The following is a 16,909-nucleotide window of genomic DNA, read 5'->3' as shown; positions in this document are numbered from 1 at the left end:
CTTAGCTACTAGATGGATAATTGATCACAGGGACAGAGCAGAAGTGGGACCAATTTGAGATCCCTGTGAGGTTTGCAACTGGACAGAGACAATATCAGGATTGAACTAAAGTCTAGCTAGTGCAGATGGAACAAAGTGGATGCATTTAGGATATATTTGGAGGATAGATCTCATAGGACTTCATAACTGCTTATATGTCAAGAAGAGGTGAGGAACCAAGGATGACTGACTTGGGTTGCTGGATGAATGATAATCTCACTGAGCTAGGGAACACTGTGTAAAGAATAGTTTGGCAGTGGAGAGAGAATAGTGAATATGATTTCAACTTCGCAAAATGTTGAGTCTGAGGTGCCATTAAAACATCCAGATGGGGTCATTCCAAATAAAGTTGCATATAAAAATATTGAGTTCAAGAGAGAGAGATATCTGTGCCAGATATATGGATTTAGGAGTCACTGGCATAGAGATGATCTCACTCATGGAGAATGTAAAGAAAAAAGAAGTCTAGCTGAAACCCTGGGGGTGGGGGAATAGTCAGATTTATACAGCGGGTAGAAGAGGAGGAAGTTATAAAGGAGACCTAGGAGAATCATTTTGAGGAGCAGGGAAAACTGGGAGTGATGCTGCAGAAAACAAATGAGTAGATAATTTTATGAAGGAGAAGGACAAGGTGGGATGACAGAGATATGAGGGATTTGGGGACAAGCTTGGTAACCTTGACGAGAACATTTTCAGTGGAGGACTAATGGCAGAGGCCAGACTTCAGAAGTTGAGCAGTGAGTGGGAGGGGGAAGAAGTAGAGACACCAGTATTAAGTGGCTTATTTAAGAATCTTGGCTGCAAAGAAAATGATGAGGAGAGGGTAATAGCTGAGAAGGGAAGAGGTAGAGTAGGAAGCTCAGAAAGTGGTAAGTATTTGAAGTGGTCACCAGGAGATGTTCACCAGGGACAAGTAGAAGGACTTCCAAACAGCTCTAAAGATACCACTGAAATACAGAATCATGATCAGGTAAAATTATGCCTATTTTAGCAATAAGAAAACCAATGGCTGGAAAAGAGTTACTTACACAGCATCTCTGCTGATAAGGTGACAAGAGCCGAGATTAAAGTAGATTTCCCTCTGTACCTCCCATTGAATGTTTTCTGGCCCCTGCTCTGCAGTGCTTTGCATCCACATTGGCATCGTCATATCCATCACCGATGAAGAGTATTGATTATCAACCATGGGTCCAATGCTGCAGAAGCACAATAGAGGTTTCATATATGGTTTAGAATTTGGTTTGAAGAGACAAGATAGTCAACAAATGCATGTACTTATAAACTGGTGATGAGAAATCTCTTCAAGAAAATTGGAGATATCAAGGGAACATTTCATGCAAGGAAGGGCACAGTAAAGGACAGACAAGAAAGGACCTAATGAAAGCAGAAGAGATTAAGAAGAGGTGGCAAGAATACACAGAAGAACTATACAAAAAAAAAAAAAGGTCTTAATGACCCAGATAACCATGATGGCATGATCACTCACCTAGAGCCAGACATCCTGGAGTATGAAGTCAAGTGGGCCTTAGGAAGCATTACTATGAACAAAGCTGGTGGAGGTGATGGAATTCCAGCTGAGCTATTTCAAATCCTAAGATAATGCTGTGAAAGTGCTGCACTCAATATGTCAGCCCATTTGGAAAACTCAGCAGTGGCCATGGGACTGGAAAAGGTCAGTTTTTATTCCAATCCCAAAGAAAGCCAATGCCAGAGAATGTTTAAACTACTGTACAATTGCACTCATTTCACGTGCTAGTAAGGTTATGCTCAAAATCCTTCAAACTAGGCTTCAACAGTATGTGAACTGAGAACTTCCAGATGTACAACCTGGGTTGAGAAAAGGCAGAGGAACCAGAGATCAAGTTGACAACATTCACTGGATCATAGAGAAAGCAAGGGAATTCCAGAAAAACATCTACTTCTGCTTCATTGACTACACTAAAACCTTTGTGGATCACAGCAAACTGTGGAAAATTCTTCAAGAGATGGGAATACCAGAGAATACCTGACTCCTGAGAAACCTGTATGCAGGACAAGAAGCAACAGTTAGAACCAGATATGGAACAACAGATTGGTTCAAAATTGGGAAAGGAGTATCACAAGGCTGTATATTGTCACCTTCTTATTTAAATTACATGCAGAGTACATCATGTGAAATGCCAGGCTGGATAAATCACAAGCTGGAATCATGATGACAGGAGAAATATCAATAACCTCAAATATGCAGATGATACCACTCTAATACCAGAAAGTGAAGAGGAACTAAAGAGCTTTTTGATGAGGGTTAAAGAGGAGAATGAAGAAGCTTGCTTAAAATTCAACATTCAAAAAACTAAAATCTTGGCATCTGGTTCCATCACTTCATGGCAAATAGAAAGGGGAAAAAGTGGAAGCAATGGCAGATTTTATTTTCTTGGGCTCCAAAATCACTGTGGATGGTGACTGCAGCTGTGAAATTAAAAGACGCTCACTCCTTGGAAGGGCAGCTATGAAAAACCTAGACAGGATATTAAAAAGCAGAGACATCGGTTTGCCAACAAAGGTCCATATAGTTAAAGCTATGGTTTTTCCAGTAGCCATATACGGATGTGAGAGTTGGACCATAAAGAAGACTAAGTGCTAAAGAATTTATGCTTTTGAACTGTGATGTTGGAGAAGACTCTCGAGATTCCCTTGGACAGCAAGGAGATCAAACCAGTCAGTCCTAAAGGAAATCGGTCCTGAATATTCATTGGAAGGATTGATGCTGAAGCTGAAGCTCCAAAACTTTGATGCAAAGAGCTGATTCATTGGGAAAGACCCTGATGCTGGGGAAGATTGAGGGCAGGAGAAGAAGGGGGCGACAGAAGATAAGATGGTTGGACAGCATCATTGGCTCTATGGATATGAGTTTGAGCAAACTTTGGGAGATAGTGAAGGACAGAGAAGTCTGGCATGCTGCAGTCCATGCAGTCACGGAGAGTCGGGTATGACTTAGTGACTGAAGAAAGACAAAATCAAATGGTGAAACTCTTTTTCTCTCTCCTGTGTTCCCCACCTCCTCTTCATTCCCTTATTCTCCCTCTGATTCTTTCTCTCAATACTCTTTCCCAACATTGAGCAGCTCTGGTCCCTTACACAAGTGTCATTGGTTCATCTAGAAAGTCTGTATCTTATGGTCCCTCAAACCTCCTTACTACTTTTGTTTATTCATTGAGAGGATATTTTTAAACATCTGCTTTGAGTGTGAAATGGATGGGTAATGCATGGTGCAAGGCAATAGAGATACAGAAATGAGTAAGACACGGACCTTGCCCTCAAGGAGCTCACAGACTAGTGGGAAAGAATAAGGATTTAAACAAGAGATTGCAATATAGTGAAATGAGTACTTCCTGTATTTCCTCAAGCATACAATAGGGATTAGTACCTACCACAAGACATGATTGTGAATTAAGATGCATAAACTGTTTATAATGGTTGCATAGGATATGAGTGCTGCTATTTTATCATCATCATCAGTAGTAGTAGTTGTACTATGATGGAGGTAAGTAAATACAAGATACTATAAGAACACAGAGAAGGGGAACTTGACCTTGACTACAGTCATCTGAGTTGAGCCTTAAAGGATGAGAACGTGCTAACCAGAGAGAAAGAATGCCAGGCATTCTGCATTGTAGGAACAGTCTGAGCTGAGGCTTGGAAGCAAAAGACAACAGGACATGACTGAGGAACAGAAAGTAATTTAGTTCAGCAAGAGCATAGAACATGAGAAGGGCAATGGCAAGAGATAAAGTTTGACAAGTCATAGAGTCCAGTCATGTTTGAACTTTATCCTTTAGTGGATGGGGAGACACTGGAATGTTGTATGGAGAGTAGAGACTTGATCAGGTTAATGTTGAAAGATCACCTTGGCAACGGCATGGAGAATGAATTAGAGGAGGCAAGATCGGAAGTAAGACCAATTAGGAAGTCATTGCTATAGTCCATGGGAGAGAGAATGATGAAGCCCTGGACTGTGGAAGTAGCAGTGGGGATAGAGAGAAGGGTGCTATGGAATCACTGTGGACGGTGACTATAGCCATGAAATTAAAAGACACTTGCTCTTTGGAAGGAAAGCTATGACAAACCTGAAAGTGAAAGTCACTCAAGGAGTGTGTCGGACTCTTTGTGATCCCATGGACTGTTCAGTCCACGGAATTCTCTAGGCCAGAATACTGGAGTGCGTAGCCTTTCCCTTCTCCAGGGGATCTTCCCAACCCAGGGATCGAACCCAGGTCTCCCACATTGCAGGTGGATTCTTCACCAGCTGAGTCACAAGGAAAAGTAAAGTAAAGTAAAATCGCTCAGTCGTGTCTGACTCTTTGCGACCCCATGGACTGTAGCCTACCAGGCTCCTCTGTCCATGGGATTTTCCAGGCAATAGTACTGGAGTGGATTGCCATTTCCTTCTCCAGGGGATCTTCCCAACCCAGGGATCAAACCCGGGTCTCCCACATTGTAGACAGATGCTTAACCGTCTGAGTCACCAGGGAAGTCTTGAGTCACAAGGGAAGCCCATGACACACCTAGATAGCATATTAAAAAAAAGAGATATTACTTTTCTGACAAAGGTCCATGTAGTCAAAGCTATGGTTTTTCCAGTAGCTGTGTATGGATGTGAGAGTTGAAGACTGAGCACTGAAATATTGATGCTTTCAAACTGTGGTGCTGGAGAAGACTCTTGAGTGTCCCTTGGACTTCAAGGAGATCAAACCAGTCAATCCTAAAAGAAATCCACCCCAACTATTCATTGGAGGGACTGTTGCTGAAGCTGAAGCTCCAATACTTTGGCCACATGATGTGAAGAGCCAACTCATTGGAAAAGACCCTGATCTCCAAAAGACTGAAGGCAAAAAGGGATATCAGAGGATGAGATGGTTAGATAGCATCACTGACTCAATGGACATGAATTGGAGCAAACTGGGTGATAATGAAGGACAGGGAAGCCTGGCATACTGCAGTCCATAGGATCACAAAGAATCAAACAGGACTTAGTGACTGAGCAACAACAAGAATTGGTGAGACTGTGACAGTAGAAGGTGACAGGTATGTGTGAGAGAAGTGTCAAGAATCACTTCTAGGATTTGGGTCTGGTGCAAGGAGATAGATATCATAGGTATCATTCAGTGAACCCATGGAAGAACTGTTTGGGGAAGGATGCAGTGGGGGTGTGTGTGATGAGGCCTCTTTTGAACGTGTCAAATTTGAGCTGCCCATGAGATTTCCAACTGGATGGTGATTGGTCTGGAAGTCTTGAAGCTCAGGAGAAAGACCTATGCTGGAAACACAGAATTGGGAGTGCCAGAGGATGGGTAGGAGGTTGCATCATGGGGGTGGATACATTTGCTCAGGGACAGAGTGTTGATTGAGGAAAGGATGGACTTTCAAATACTCACATTTAAGAGATGATTACAGAAGGAGCAGTCTTGAATAAGGCTAAAACTGAACAGCCAGATTTTGGTGGGTTGAAAAACAAGTGGGTCAGAGGGTCTTGAGGTGGATGGAAGCAAGGATGTGCCCTTGACCCTTAGTGTCTTGAACCTTGGTAAGAGTCAGGGGCACTGGTGGGGGACGCTCCTTGAACACTTGAAAACTCTGAGCAGCTCTGTGATTCTGAAGGATTGACTTGGATGACTTCCTCTTACAAAGTCCTCCATTCTGGAGCAGCTGCCTTTTCCTCTGTCTACCTTAGTGCCCCTAACACACAGCCCAGGAATGTCAGGGCTCCCTTCAGGCCCTGGAAAAACCTTCGCTCTTGAATCCTCCCACATCTCCTGAGAGGCCTAGGGGATGGTGGCACAACTATTAGGAGAGCAGACAGGAAATGTCTGGGTGTGTGATACACACGGGAGGCCTCAGGCTAGCCTGTGGAGGAGGATTGGGGCAGGGCTGGGAGGACTTGAACTCTGAGAGTGTGGACAGATGCCCTGTTGTCTGTCCCAACCTGCCCTGGAGTCGACTTTAACCGTGGACAGGGTGACCCAGGGCTATACCACTGATCTCTAGGCTGCTGTAGAGTCAAGAGGCCTCTGAGAACTTAGCGTCCAAGGTTATATCTTAGGGTCTGTTCTTCCTGCTCCTTTGCCTTGGAATTTGCCCCCAAGGTACAATTGAGGGGCCCTGTGGCACCGCTGCTGGGCAATGCATTAAACAGCAGGCCTTGGAGACGGAACCAGCCGATAGTGTGACCTGGAGTTAACACAGTCACCATAACCGACCCTGCCATTGCCACCTTCTCGGAAAGCAGCCACCTGTCTGGCTCCTGGTTTTGTCTGGCTGCCAATATAAAGCATGTGCCTACGCAGGAGCTGATGACATTTTGGCTCCACTTTCAAAGTTTTTTTTTTCTTTGTTTCTCATGTGTTTTTTCTAAAGATAACAAAGGTCAAAAGGCATCCAGCATTTTCTGGTTTCTCATAAGCTTCTGGTCAATATTTAATCTGGTTTATGGATTTTTTTAAGGTCTTCTAGATGCCTTCTTGAGCCTGCTTGTGGCCACCCACAGACACTTGTAAGGAGGAGAGAAGTCAGCCTGGCAGAGACACTGTGAAATGAGGGATTAGAGGCCGGGATCCAAGGAGCCAAAGCTACAGCCAGCAGACAAGGGAGCCTGCCCTGAAGCCGCGTGTGCTGAGAGGTCTACCATGGCCTCTCTTGGCCTCCAGCTTGTGGGCTACGTCCTGGGCCTTCTGGGGCTGTTGGGCACCGTGATTGCCATGCTGCTCCCCAGCTGGCGAACAAGCTCCTATGTTGGTGCCAGCATTGTGACTGCGGTTGGCTTCTCCAAGGGCCTCTGGATGGAGTGTGCAACACACAGCACAGGCATCACCCAGTGTGACATCTACAGCACCATGCTAGGCCTGCCCGCTGACATCCAAGCTGCCCAGGCCATGATGGTGACATCCAGCGCCATGTCCTCCTTGGCGTGCATTGTCTCTGTGGTGGGCATGAGATGCACAGTCTTCTTCCAGGAGTCTCGAGCCAAAGACAGAGTGGCGGTTGTGGGCGGAGTCTTCTTCATCCTTGGAGGCCTCCTGGGCTTCATTCCTGTTGCCTGGAATCTTCACGGGATCTTGCGAGACTTCTACTCCCCGCTGGTGCCTGACAGCATGAAATTTGAGATCGGAGAGGCTCTTTACCTGGGCATTATTTCCTCCCTGTTCTCCCTGATAGCTGGAATCTTCCTCTGCTTTTCCTGCTCACCCCAGGGAAATCGCTCCAACTACTACGATGCCTACCAGGCCCAGCCCCTGGCCACTAGGAGCTCTCCAAGGCCTGGTCAAGCGCCCAAAGGCAAGAGTGAGTTTAACTCCTACAGCCTGACGGGGTATGTGTGAAGAACCAGGGGCCAGAGCTGGGGGTGGTGGCTGGGTCTGTGAACACCAGTGGACACCCCCCTCCCCCAGGCCCACAGGTGAGGGATATTGGCACTGGATCGTGTCAGAAGGTGCTGCTGAAGATAGACTGACTTTGGCCACTGGATCAAACAAAGGCAGAAACAGGAGCTGGTGTGACAGGATGCGGGTTAAACTGTCAAGACTCTTGCTAAGCCAGACTTTCTGTTTCCTTCATCTTGGCACCCTCCACCCCCACCCCAGCCCTCAAATACCCAACCCTCAACTCCAACCACCCCCCACCAGAAGCCAGGCCCCAGCATCTCCCCTTTACCCTTTGATTTACCTGGGAGTCCATCCAAAAGCCCACTAAGTACGTCCCACTGACTGACCCTCTCTGTGATCAAAGACCCTTCCTCTTGCAGAGGTTGGCTCTTAGCTCATTGCTGGGGGATGGGGGTGGGTGCAAACGGGTGGTGGCTCCTATGGGCATGGCGCTAATCTCCTTTGCAAGCCTCCCTCCAAACAAACTGATTGGCCAGTAATGGGCCCTGGAGCCTCCTCCATCCCACTCTTATGACTACATATGTCTAGACTGAATGTGTCTAACTGAATGTGTATGAACTGAAATAAAGCCACCCCACTGTACTGAGGGAACAGAAAGCAATGGGGTGGAGGATGAGAGGACAAGGACCAAAGCTGAGGACCAAAAAAAAAAAAAAGGCCAGAATCACGGCCCAGGGACTTAGCTTCCAGAGAGAGGAAAGCACAAGGAAAGAACATATGACAGAGCACTGAAGGCGGCGGCAGACTCTGACTGTACCAAGGAGCTCCCTCAAAAGCTACAGCTACAACTTGCACTGAAGCCCCTGTCTCCCTCTGACCTGGCGTCCTGCTAACAACAGGCAAAAGGGCCTGCACAATGGTTTCTGTAGGGAAAGGAAACTGGTTTGGTTTAGAGATGGCCCTTGGCTGGGGGTGACAGCATGGGAGCACGGGTGGACACGGGTGGGAACTACAATGAGTGTTTCTATTGGGCCAGAGAGGGGCAGCCCCCAGGAGAGTCTTCAGGCTTAATGGAGAAGCAGCCTGAAGACTGAGATCAGGCCCCCGGGGTCTGCCCACAGAGCACAGCAGCACCTCCGAAAGACCACAGCCCCAGGTGGGCCCCCTGTCAGTCACCTTCATGTTCTCCCCATCATCCTTTACCAGACATGGTGGAATTGCTAGAAGGCATCAAAGGGCTCCAGCAGGGAGTCATCCTGACCCAGGTGCCGTGGCCCTCATCTGAGTGACAGCTGAATTGCCGCCTGGGATTTTTGTTGAGATGGAAGAGTAGAGGATTCCCAGGCAGATAGTTTCAGCTCCAAGACTTCAAAATGCCCCCTTTCCCCTGGGGGTGGAGGTGGGGTGACAGTCACAAACAAACCATAGGCTTGAGCATGACTAGCTTCTGACAAACTCCAGTACACTGCCCCAAACCTCAGCGCCAGCAGAAGGGGTCCAGTCATTGTAACATGTCTTTCACAGTTCTTGCCTGTATTTAAGCTCCTCTTCTAAGCGGGAAGGCCCTCTCCCCTTAGCCAAGTCTTCCTCATGCTTGGAGAAGTCACTGGGCACCGCCTCCTTCACTGAGCCTCCTCTGACCACTCCGTCCCTCTCCTACTCCTCCATCCTCCAACCCTCAATGTAAAAAATCACTCTTTGATGCTTATTATTCACAATTTTTGATGGATAATTATCTTTCCATGTGTATGTAACCGATTTCACAAGTACATTGTAAACTCTTGAAGGGTAGGGTCCATATCTTAGCCATGTGTATATTTCTCAGACTATCTGTAAGAGTGCTGAGCACATAGTAGGTGATCAATAAACACTTGTTGATTGAACAACTGTTTTATTAATTCTAATTAATTCAGACAGGGCAGGTGTGACTGAGGGAACTGGGCGAAGGGGAGGGTAGAATAAAAATTGGTTTTTCTCCCCACTAGGTGAATAGAAAATTCTAGACCTTACTGGAGACATTAAGAAAGCAGGACGTTCTTGCCCCTTCTTAGGGAAACATTAACCTTTTCATAATGTCCAGGGACCCTCCCTTCTTACAAGTTATTTCCTTTAAGTTATTTGCTAAATGCTTACATATTTATTCCACTCATCTCTGAACCACCATTATGAGGAAGGTGAAATAGATCAGCAAAGCTCCATTTGGCAGATGGAGAAACTAAGGCACATATCAGTAAAGAGATTTTTGTAGGGCCACACTGCTCGTATAGGTGCCTGAGTCTCCTGACTCCCAAAACAGGACTCTGCCAATCAAGCAATATTCACAGCCAGTACTGAAAGCCTGCCAGAGGTTGCAAGTTGTCTGAGGAAAACAATGCATGGCCAGTAAGGTAACAATGGGGACATATAGGGTCTGCTGGTCTCCCATGAGAGAAATCTGGGTGAGTAGGACCAATTCACTGAGTGAACCACTTGGAACTGCCTATCCTGCCATGCTGGCCAATTGGCCAGCCTGGGTCCAGCTAACTGGCCCATTAGGGGGAATGCCAAGCTTACATTTAAATAAGACGTGACACCTCAACTCCAATTCCTCTACCTCTGGAGGTGTGGGAGTTTGGAAAGCCAATGATTTAGCACTGTTCTAACCTCATTGGGAATTAACCAAGTTTGATGTGTAAACATGTTGACTGTGGCAACCCTAATAAGAATGGAGCCCTACAAGACTCAGCCTCCCCAGTCCCTAGACCTGGTGGGCCTCAGCACACAGGAGCCTGTTATAAGACACACTACCCTTACATTTCTGAGGTGAGCCTTCTTTGTGGCAGAGGCTAGGACCCTACCATCCAATCCCATTTAGAGGGAATAGTGGCAGGCAGGAGTAAGGGCAGTGGGGAGAGGGCTCTCTGAACACATGTTTAACAAGAGGTCATATCTCTGGCCTGGTACCAAGAACCCCAGGGCCCTTGACTGGGGGCCGCTGGAGTTTGGTAAATGGGTTAGCCTTGCTGACTCTGCTGGGCTGTGTGTGCTTAGTCACTCAGTCGTGTCCAACTGTTTGTGACCCCATGGACTGTAGCCTGCCAGGCTCCTCTGCCCATGGGATTTCCCAGGCAAGAATACTGGAGTGGGTTGCCATTTCTTCCACCAGGGGATCTTTCTGACGTAGGGGTCGAACCTGCGGCTCCTGCCTCATCTCCTATGTTGTAGGTGGATTCTTTACCGTCTGAGCCAGTGGGTTGCAACCTGATATGGTCTCTGATGACCCACCACCTGGTAGCCAAAGCCCTTTCAGATCCATGATTTCACTGCCTCCTCCAAATACCCCCAATGAAGCAGGTCTTTTACAGGAGACAAAAGGGAGGCCCAGAGAGGTGAGTAAATTCCTTAAAGTCACAGTGTCAGAATCTGAACATAAGCTTGGAAACCTATCCCACACTAAACGTGGGTCTGGGATTCTGTCTCAGAAGGTGTAAGTGGGGTGCAGCCTGTGACTCTTCAAATTCCTGCCACCTTCCTGCTCCTGTCTTTCACTACAGTATAAGGGCTTTTGAGGAAAATAGGGCACAGAGCTTCCAGTAATGTTAGATTGAGGCTTGTCTGAGAGCTCCTCCTTTCTTTTAATTTGGGAAGATTCTATGGAAGGAGTTAGACATTCATTGTCAACTAGAAAAACTGGGACAGGCGTGATAAAGAGCAAGTGATCCTTTTGGGTGGTTGAGCAAGAAAAGCCTTGCTCTAGCTACTTTCCCAGAACTCTGGGTCCAAGTTTAACAGCTTTCAGGTCACCCCATTGCCTTCCGTCATAAAGTAATTTAGATTAGCCACAGACCCAGGGACAGTGAAGGCCGTTGCATCTATTCCCTGGCCTCACAGTTCTGACCCTTGCACAAGGAGAGATGTTTCTGCCTTCCCTCATTCCTCTGATAATGGTGTGACTCATGGTTTTTCCCCCTGGGGGCCCTACTGACCCACAGCTATGTGATTATTAATAGGGGAGGAGGAGGCCAAAACTGGCTTCTTGGTGGAAAGATGAACTCCAACTTTCTGAAAGACCTTCATTCAGCCAGTCAAACAGCCATCCAGCCAGCTCTCCAGCTGGCAAGCTACCAACCGGCACACACCAACTGCCCTCTTACCTGGTGGCAGGCAATGTGCTGAAGGCTTTGACGGTAACAAGGGTGAACAAGGTAACGTCTGTGCCTAGTAGCAGGTGATACTTGATCTATGGGAGATAAGACACGCACACCCACCTGTGGTACAAGATATAATATGGCCTATCTTGTGAGAGATAAGGAAAAGTGTCACAAGATAGGGGTATATCAGGGGCTAGTTAAAAACAGTTTGAAAATCCCCTAGATCCCAATCCATAGGAAAGGAGGGTCTGGCACTACTTGAGCTTCTGGGGGAAGGATGATCAAACAAAGAAAACTGCTTCCTCCAGCTGAAGGGCCATAGGGAATAGAGAAGTAGGGAGAGGGCTACACTAAGAAAGAAACAGGGGTATGCCACACAGCTAACCTGCACGCTCCTGAGTTTGCCTCACAGGACCCTAAGTGGCTCTAATGGAGAGAGAGACACTGGGGCTCAGCCTCTCCCCCCTCATCTCCTTCTCCTGGTCAGGGTTCCGGAAACTGCTGGAAGCAGCAGAGGCAGTGTCCATCCAGGTAACCTGAGGCCTTTGGGCTCTCGACCAGAGGAGAAACATGTCTGTACATGGGAGAAGGGAGAGAGGAGGGGGCAAGTGCTAAAGGAAGCCAAATGAGGCCTCGCAGGGTCAACCACTCAGCCCTACGCTCATGGATGTGGGCTTCTTTCATGCCTGCAGCTGCTCACTCTGAGACATGCAGACCCCAGGCTGGAAAGTCCATGTGCTTCTCTTCAGCAGGCTTTGAGCTAATCTAAAGCCTTTGCCAAGTCTGGTCTCACGGCCCCAGCGAGCGGCTTTCAGCTTTGATGAGAATTTCTGTTATCTCAATGGGAAGGTGGGGGGCGAACTTCAAACAGGAAGTCCAGCAGGTTATCTCTCTCTCTTGCCCTAAAACGTGGCTACCTACATGCTATGATATGATCACTGATAAAATATTAACAGGATGTTATCAGGAACAGCTATACAAAAACTATAATCTGACCACCCCCTCCACCTCATACGACCCACCACCTTCCTGAGAATTGCAGCTCAGGAATTCCTAGTTAAAACTTGCCTACAATTCCCTGCTCTAGGCCTCATTTCTCTGCAAGACAAGCAGGAGTTTCTTAGGGCTTGACAAAGCAGGAAGTCACCATACAAGGGCAATCCAGGAGGTGCTGCTTTCCTGTCATCCTGAAAGTCCCATTCCTCCACTACAGCATCCTCATCACCTTATAAGTCACTTCTTAGGAGGGCCTTGAAGAACTTTCTCTTCATAAATAAGGCCTTGTGGAGAAAACCTTGAGAAAACTCACAGGCTTTCAAATAGACATTAGGGAGTGAAATTTGGGTGTGAAACAAGATGCCAAATGAGTGTGAGTAGTGTGGCAGGCAAGCCAGCATTTCAGCTTTAATTCCTTTTCTCCAATTCTGCTTTCAGTTTAGTCGCTAAGTCATGTCCGACTCTTTTGCTATCCTCTGGACTATAGCCGGCCAGGCTCCTCTTTCCATGGGATTTCCCAGGCAAGAATCCTGGAGAGGGTTGCCATTTCCTTCTCCAGGGGATCTTCCTGACCCAGGGATTGAACCTGCATCGCCTGCCTTGGCAGGTGTATTCTTACCACTGAGCCACCAGGGAAGCCCAGTGCTTTCAGAGTCTGTGATATTTGACAAAATTCTGTGTGGGTTGCTCAGGAGAAAGGCCAGTCACACCAAAAGTACAAAGAGAAGATGCTCTTGACTTGATTTCTGGAATTATACAATGGGATGCAGAAGGATGGATCAGCAACCCCACAGAGGATATCTGAGGATATTATGAGGACTCTGCTCCCCTGGTTTTAAAGGCACTGAAGGCCCTGAATAAAAAGCAAGTATATTTTCTGGGAAGAAACATACATTCAGTCATAGATTAACCATTAACACCATAATTTGCACTAGTTTCTCAGTTTAACCCTTAAAAGAGCCAAAACGAGATGAGGCCAATGAGTTTAAAAAATATAACATTAATTCAGAGACTATGGACACGAATTTGGGGGGCCAGGGGATGTCTCTGAGTAACACACACACCCCCTTCAACGAAATGATTCAATAGCTTTAAAAATGGAGATGAGGTAGGAATCAAAAAAAAAAAAGAGACAAGATGAGAAAGGCAGAGCCATCTTCCCCTTGGCAATTTCAGACACATCTCGTGTGGTTAATTTTACTCTTCTGTGTGTAATAATAAACCAATATGTTCTCAAGTGTCACTTTCTCACTCCCCAAGAGACTTGCTCAGCTCAGCACTGTCTAGAGGGGGTGGTGCAAAGGAGCCAGTGGGGACACTCGAAAGCAGAGGCCAACAATTCCAAGACCTCCTGGAGTGTAAGAATAGGATCTTAGTGGCTGTTTTGGTATCAGGAAAGCTGCCAAGCAATGGCCCCGAGTAAAAACCCAGTCAAGAGGAAATGAATCTCCACATTGTTTGGAAGCGTATTCGTTACATAAGTGAACGATTTCCTGATCATGAGGGCAGTTAAACATTGTGTGGGATTATGAACTTTCTTCCTTGGACATTACTTTTAGTGTGGGCTGGTGGTAGCATTTTCTTATCAAGAGGAAGAAGACGAGACCGATAGTTTTTAAGATAGTAGGGGATAGTGGGAAAATAGCCTGGGCTTTGGGAGCTCTTCAGCTGCACTCTTAGCTGTGTAGCCTTGGGGAGTGAGTGAAAGTCGATCAGTCATGTCTGACTTTGTGATCTCATGGATGGTAGACTGCCAGGTTCCTCTGCCTATGGAATTTTCCAGGCAACAATACTAGAGTGGGTTGTCATTCCCCTCTCCAAGGGATCTTCCCAACCCAGGGATTGAACCTGGGTCTCCTGAATTGTAGGCAGATTCTTCACCATCTGAGCCACCAGTCACTTTTAATTCTTTACACTTTAGTTTCCTCATCGGTAAAATGGGGATTATAGTTGCCTCTCAGTGTGGTCATGGCATATAGTAAGACCTCAATAAATGGTTAACTGTATTCTAAGCATCAGCTCAGTCAGACAGTTCAGTCGCTCAGTCATGTCTGACTCTTTGTGACCCCATGGATTACAGCATGCCAGGCCTCCCTGTCCATCATTAACTCCCAGAGTTTACTCAAACTCGTGTCCATTGAGTTGGTGATGCCATCTAACCATCTCATCCTCTGTCGGCCCCTTCTCCTCCCACCTTCAATCTTTCCTAGCATCAGGGTCTTTTCAAATGGGTTAGCTCTTTGCATCAGGTGGCCAAAGTATTGGAGTTTCAGCTTCAACATCAGTCCTTCCAATCAATTCAGGACTGATTTCCTTTAGGATGGACTGGTTGGGTCTCCTTGCATTCCAAGGGTATCTCAAAAGTCTTCTCCAATACCACAGTTCAAAAGCATCAATTCTAAGCATATTGGTGACCTAAAAAGTCATGCCAAAGTTCACTAAAAATGTGTCATGTGTCTTTGGGGAATGGAGACAGACAAAGTACATTTTCTACCACAGATCGGAATCTACATTAACAGGGGGATATTCTTTTTTCCAGGCCTAAACTTCTCAAGATTCTTCCCAAAAGTCTGAATTAATACCTTGAAGACTTTGAATAGGCATCTACTCAGCAAATTCTGGGCTTCCCAGATGGCGCTAGTGGTAAAGAACATGCCTGCCAATGCAGGAGACATAAGGGATGTGGGTTCAATCCCTGGGTCAGGAAGATCCCCTGGAGGAGGGCATGGCAACCCATTCCAGTATTTTTGCCTGGAGAAGTCCATGGACAGAGGAGCCTGGCAGGTTACAGTCCATGGGGTCGCAAAGAGTCGGACACGACTGAAGCAACTTGGCACACAGGGACATCAGATTCCATTAACAGAAGCCAGGGGCAAAACAGACTTGAGAAGCTGGAGAGGAAGGAGGTGGTGATAGCTCTGTGACCTTCATCCAGATTTAAGAAAATGTGAGGTGGAAGAGAATCATCATCTATCAGGTCCCACTGCTAGAGAAAAGCTTAGTCCAAGGGAATTTCCCAAGCTCAATGACAATAGGGGAGACTTCGTTAGCCATTCTCCTAATTCATATCAGATGAAGGCTCCATTGTTAAAAGAAATTTAGCATAGCCCCCTTCTTGTTGGCATTTCAAGCCCTTGGTCCATTCTGTTCCTTATGCCCCAAACCGGTAATTCACTATTCCTCAAACCCTCGGTGTGTTTTACCCCACATCCAGTCTTGTGATTTTGCTTGTACCATTCCCTACACTTGGAAAACCCTCACTACACACCTCCACCTTCCCAATCCTCACAGGTTTCCACATCCCATCTGGAAAATCAGGCCTTTGGGAACACTTTCCTGAGCCTCTGCCTAAAGACATCTTGCCTGTCCCTGAGGACTCAATGGCCAAATGTATGAAATGTGTTTGGCACCCAAACATTTGAAGAATTATCTATGGGTTAGGGATTTCTGATGATTCACTTCAAAACTCTGGGTATAGGTATAGAGGCAAGCAACAAAACATGTCTCTTACAGATTTTATTTTCCATTAGAAAATGAATGCTATTTATGTCTCTTTAATGATTAAAGCTTTAACATAACCAAGAGTATCTAAATCCATTCCAATGATGTAGTTATTATTCAACCATGTACCCTGACTTTGGAATCAGAAAATATGGTTCCTGAATTTCCTCTCTGCCTAAGATAATTTACGAATCAGGGATGTCCTTGTCACCTAGTGGGTTTCCCTGGTGGCTCAGACAGTAAAGAATCTGTCTGCAGTGCAAGGAGATGTGGGTTCAATCCCTGGATCAATCAGAAAGATGGCCTGAAGAAGGGAATGACTACCCACTCCAGTATTCTTGACTGGGAAATCCCCTGGAGAGAGGAATCTGGTGGGCTACAGTCCCACAAGGGTTGGACACAACTGAGCGACTAATACTTTGTCATCAAGTACAAGTTACTCTTTTGGAGAAATTACACTTGACTTAGCTTGAGCTCATCCCTAGCTTTCCTGAGCATACTCCCATGCTTCACTCATAACACAGTACTACAGAAAGAAGTTTTAATACATAGTACAGAACTCTGAAACATATTCTACCTGGAGATTACCTGTAGGAACCGGGAGCCTACCAATTAAGCCTCTGTCTCTAAACTGTTACCCCAGATTATTTGCAATCAGTGGACTTGGGTAAGCAAAATCTTCCTCCCTGGGGCCACAAAGTCTCTGACCTGGTCCTCTGGAAGGTCCCCATTTGTCCATCCAACAAGCATGTACATACAATTGTCTCTTTGTATCTGTTGGGGATTGGTTCCAGGATCCCCATCAAATACCAAAATCCAAGGATGCTCAAGTTCCTTATATAAAATGGTGTTTAATTTGCATAAAAACTATACACAGGCTCCCCT

At 46.3% G+C, this 16,909-nt stretch overlaps 1 protein-coding gene across 1 annotated transcript; it reads left to right on the top strand.

Annotated features, from left to right (window-relative positions):
- Positions 1-6,523: 6,523 nt before the first annotated feature.
- On the top strand, positions 6,524-9,276 carry CLDN2 (claudin 2). Its single transcript, XM_086388765.1, has one exon. The coding sequence runs from the start codon at positions 6,702-6,704 to the stop codon at positions 7,392-7,394; it is 693 nt and encodes a 230-aa protein (XP_086244891.1). The 5' UTR covers positions 6,524-6,701; the 3' UTR covers positions 7,395-9,276.
- Positions 9,277-16,909: the final 7,633 nt, after the last annotated feature.

Source organism: Bos grunniens, chromosome X, assembly GCF_055505025.1.
Source record: "Bos grunniens cultivar Pamir isolate PY7600 chromosome X, Bosgru_T2T1.0, whole genome shotgun sequence".
Taxonomy (NCBI): Eukaryota; Metazoa; Chordata; class Mammalia; order Artiodactyla; family Bovidae; genus Bos; species Bos grunniens.
This window is presented reverse-complemented; position numbering and strand designations above follow the sequence as displayed.

Coding starts and splice junctions, on each gene's coding strand:
- CLDN2 (XM_086388765.1), top strand. CDS start 6,702: ATGGCCTCTCTTGGCCTCCAGCTTGTGGGCTACGTCCTGGGCCTTCTG.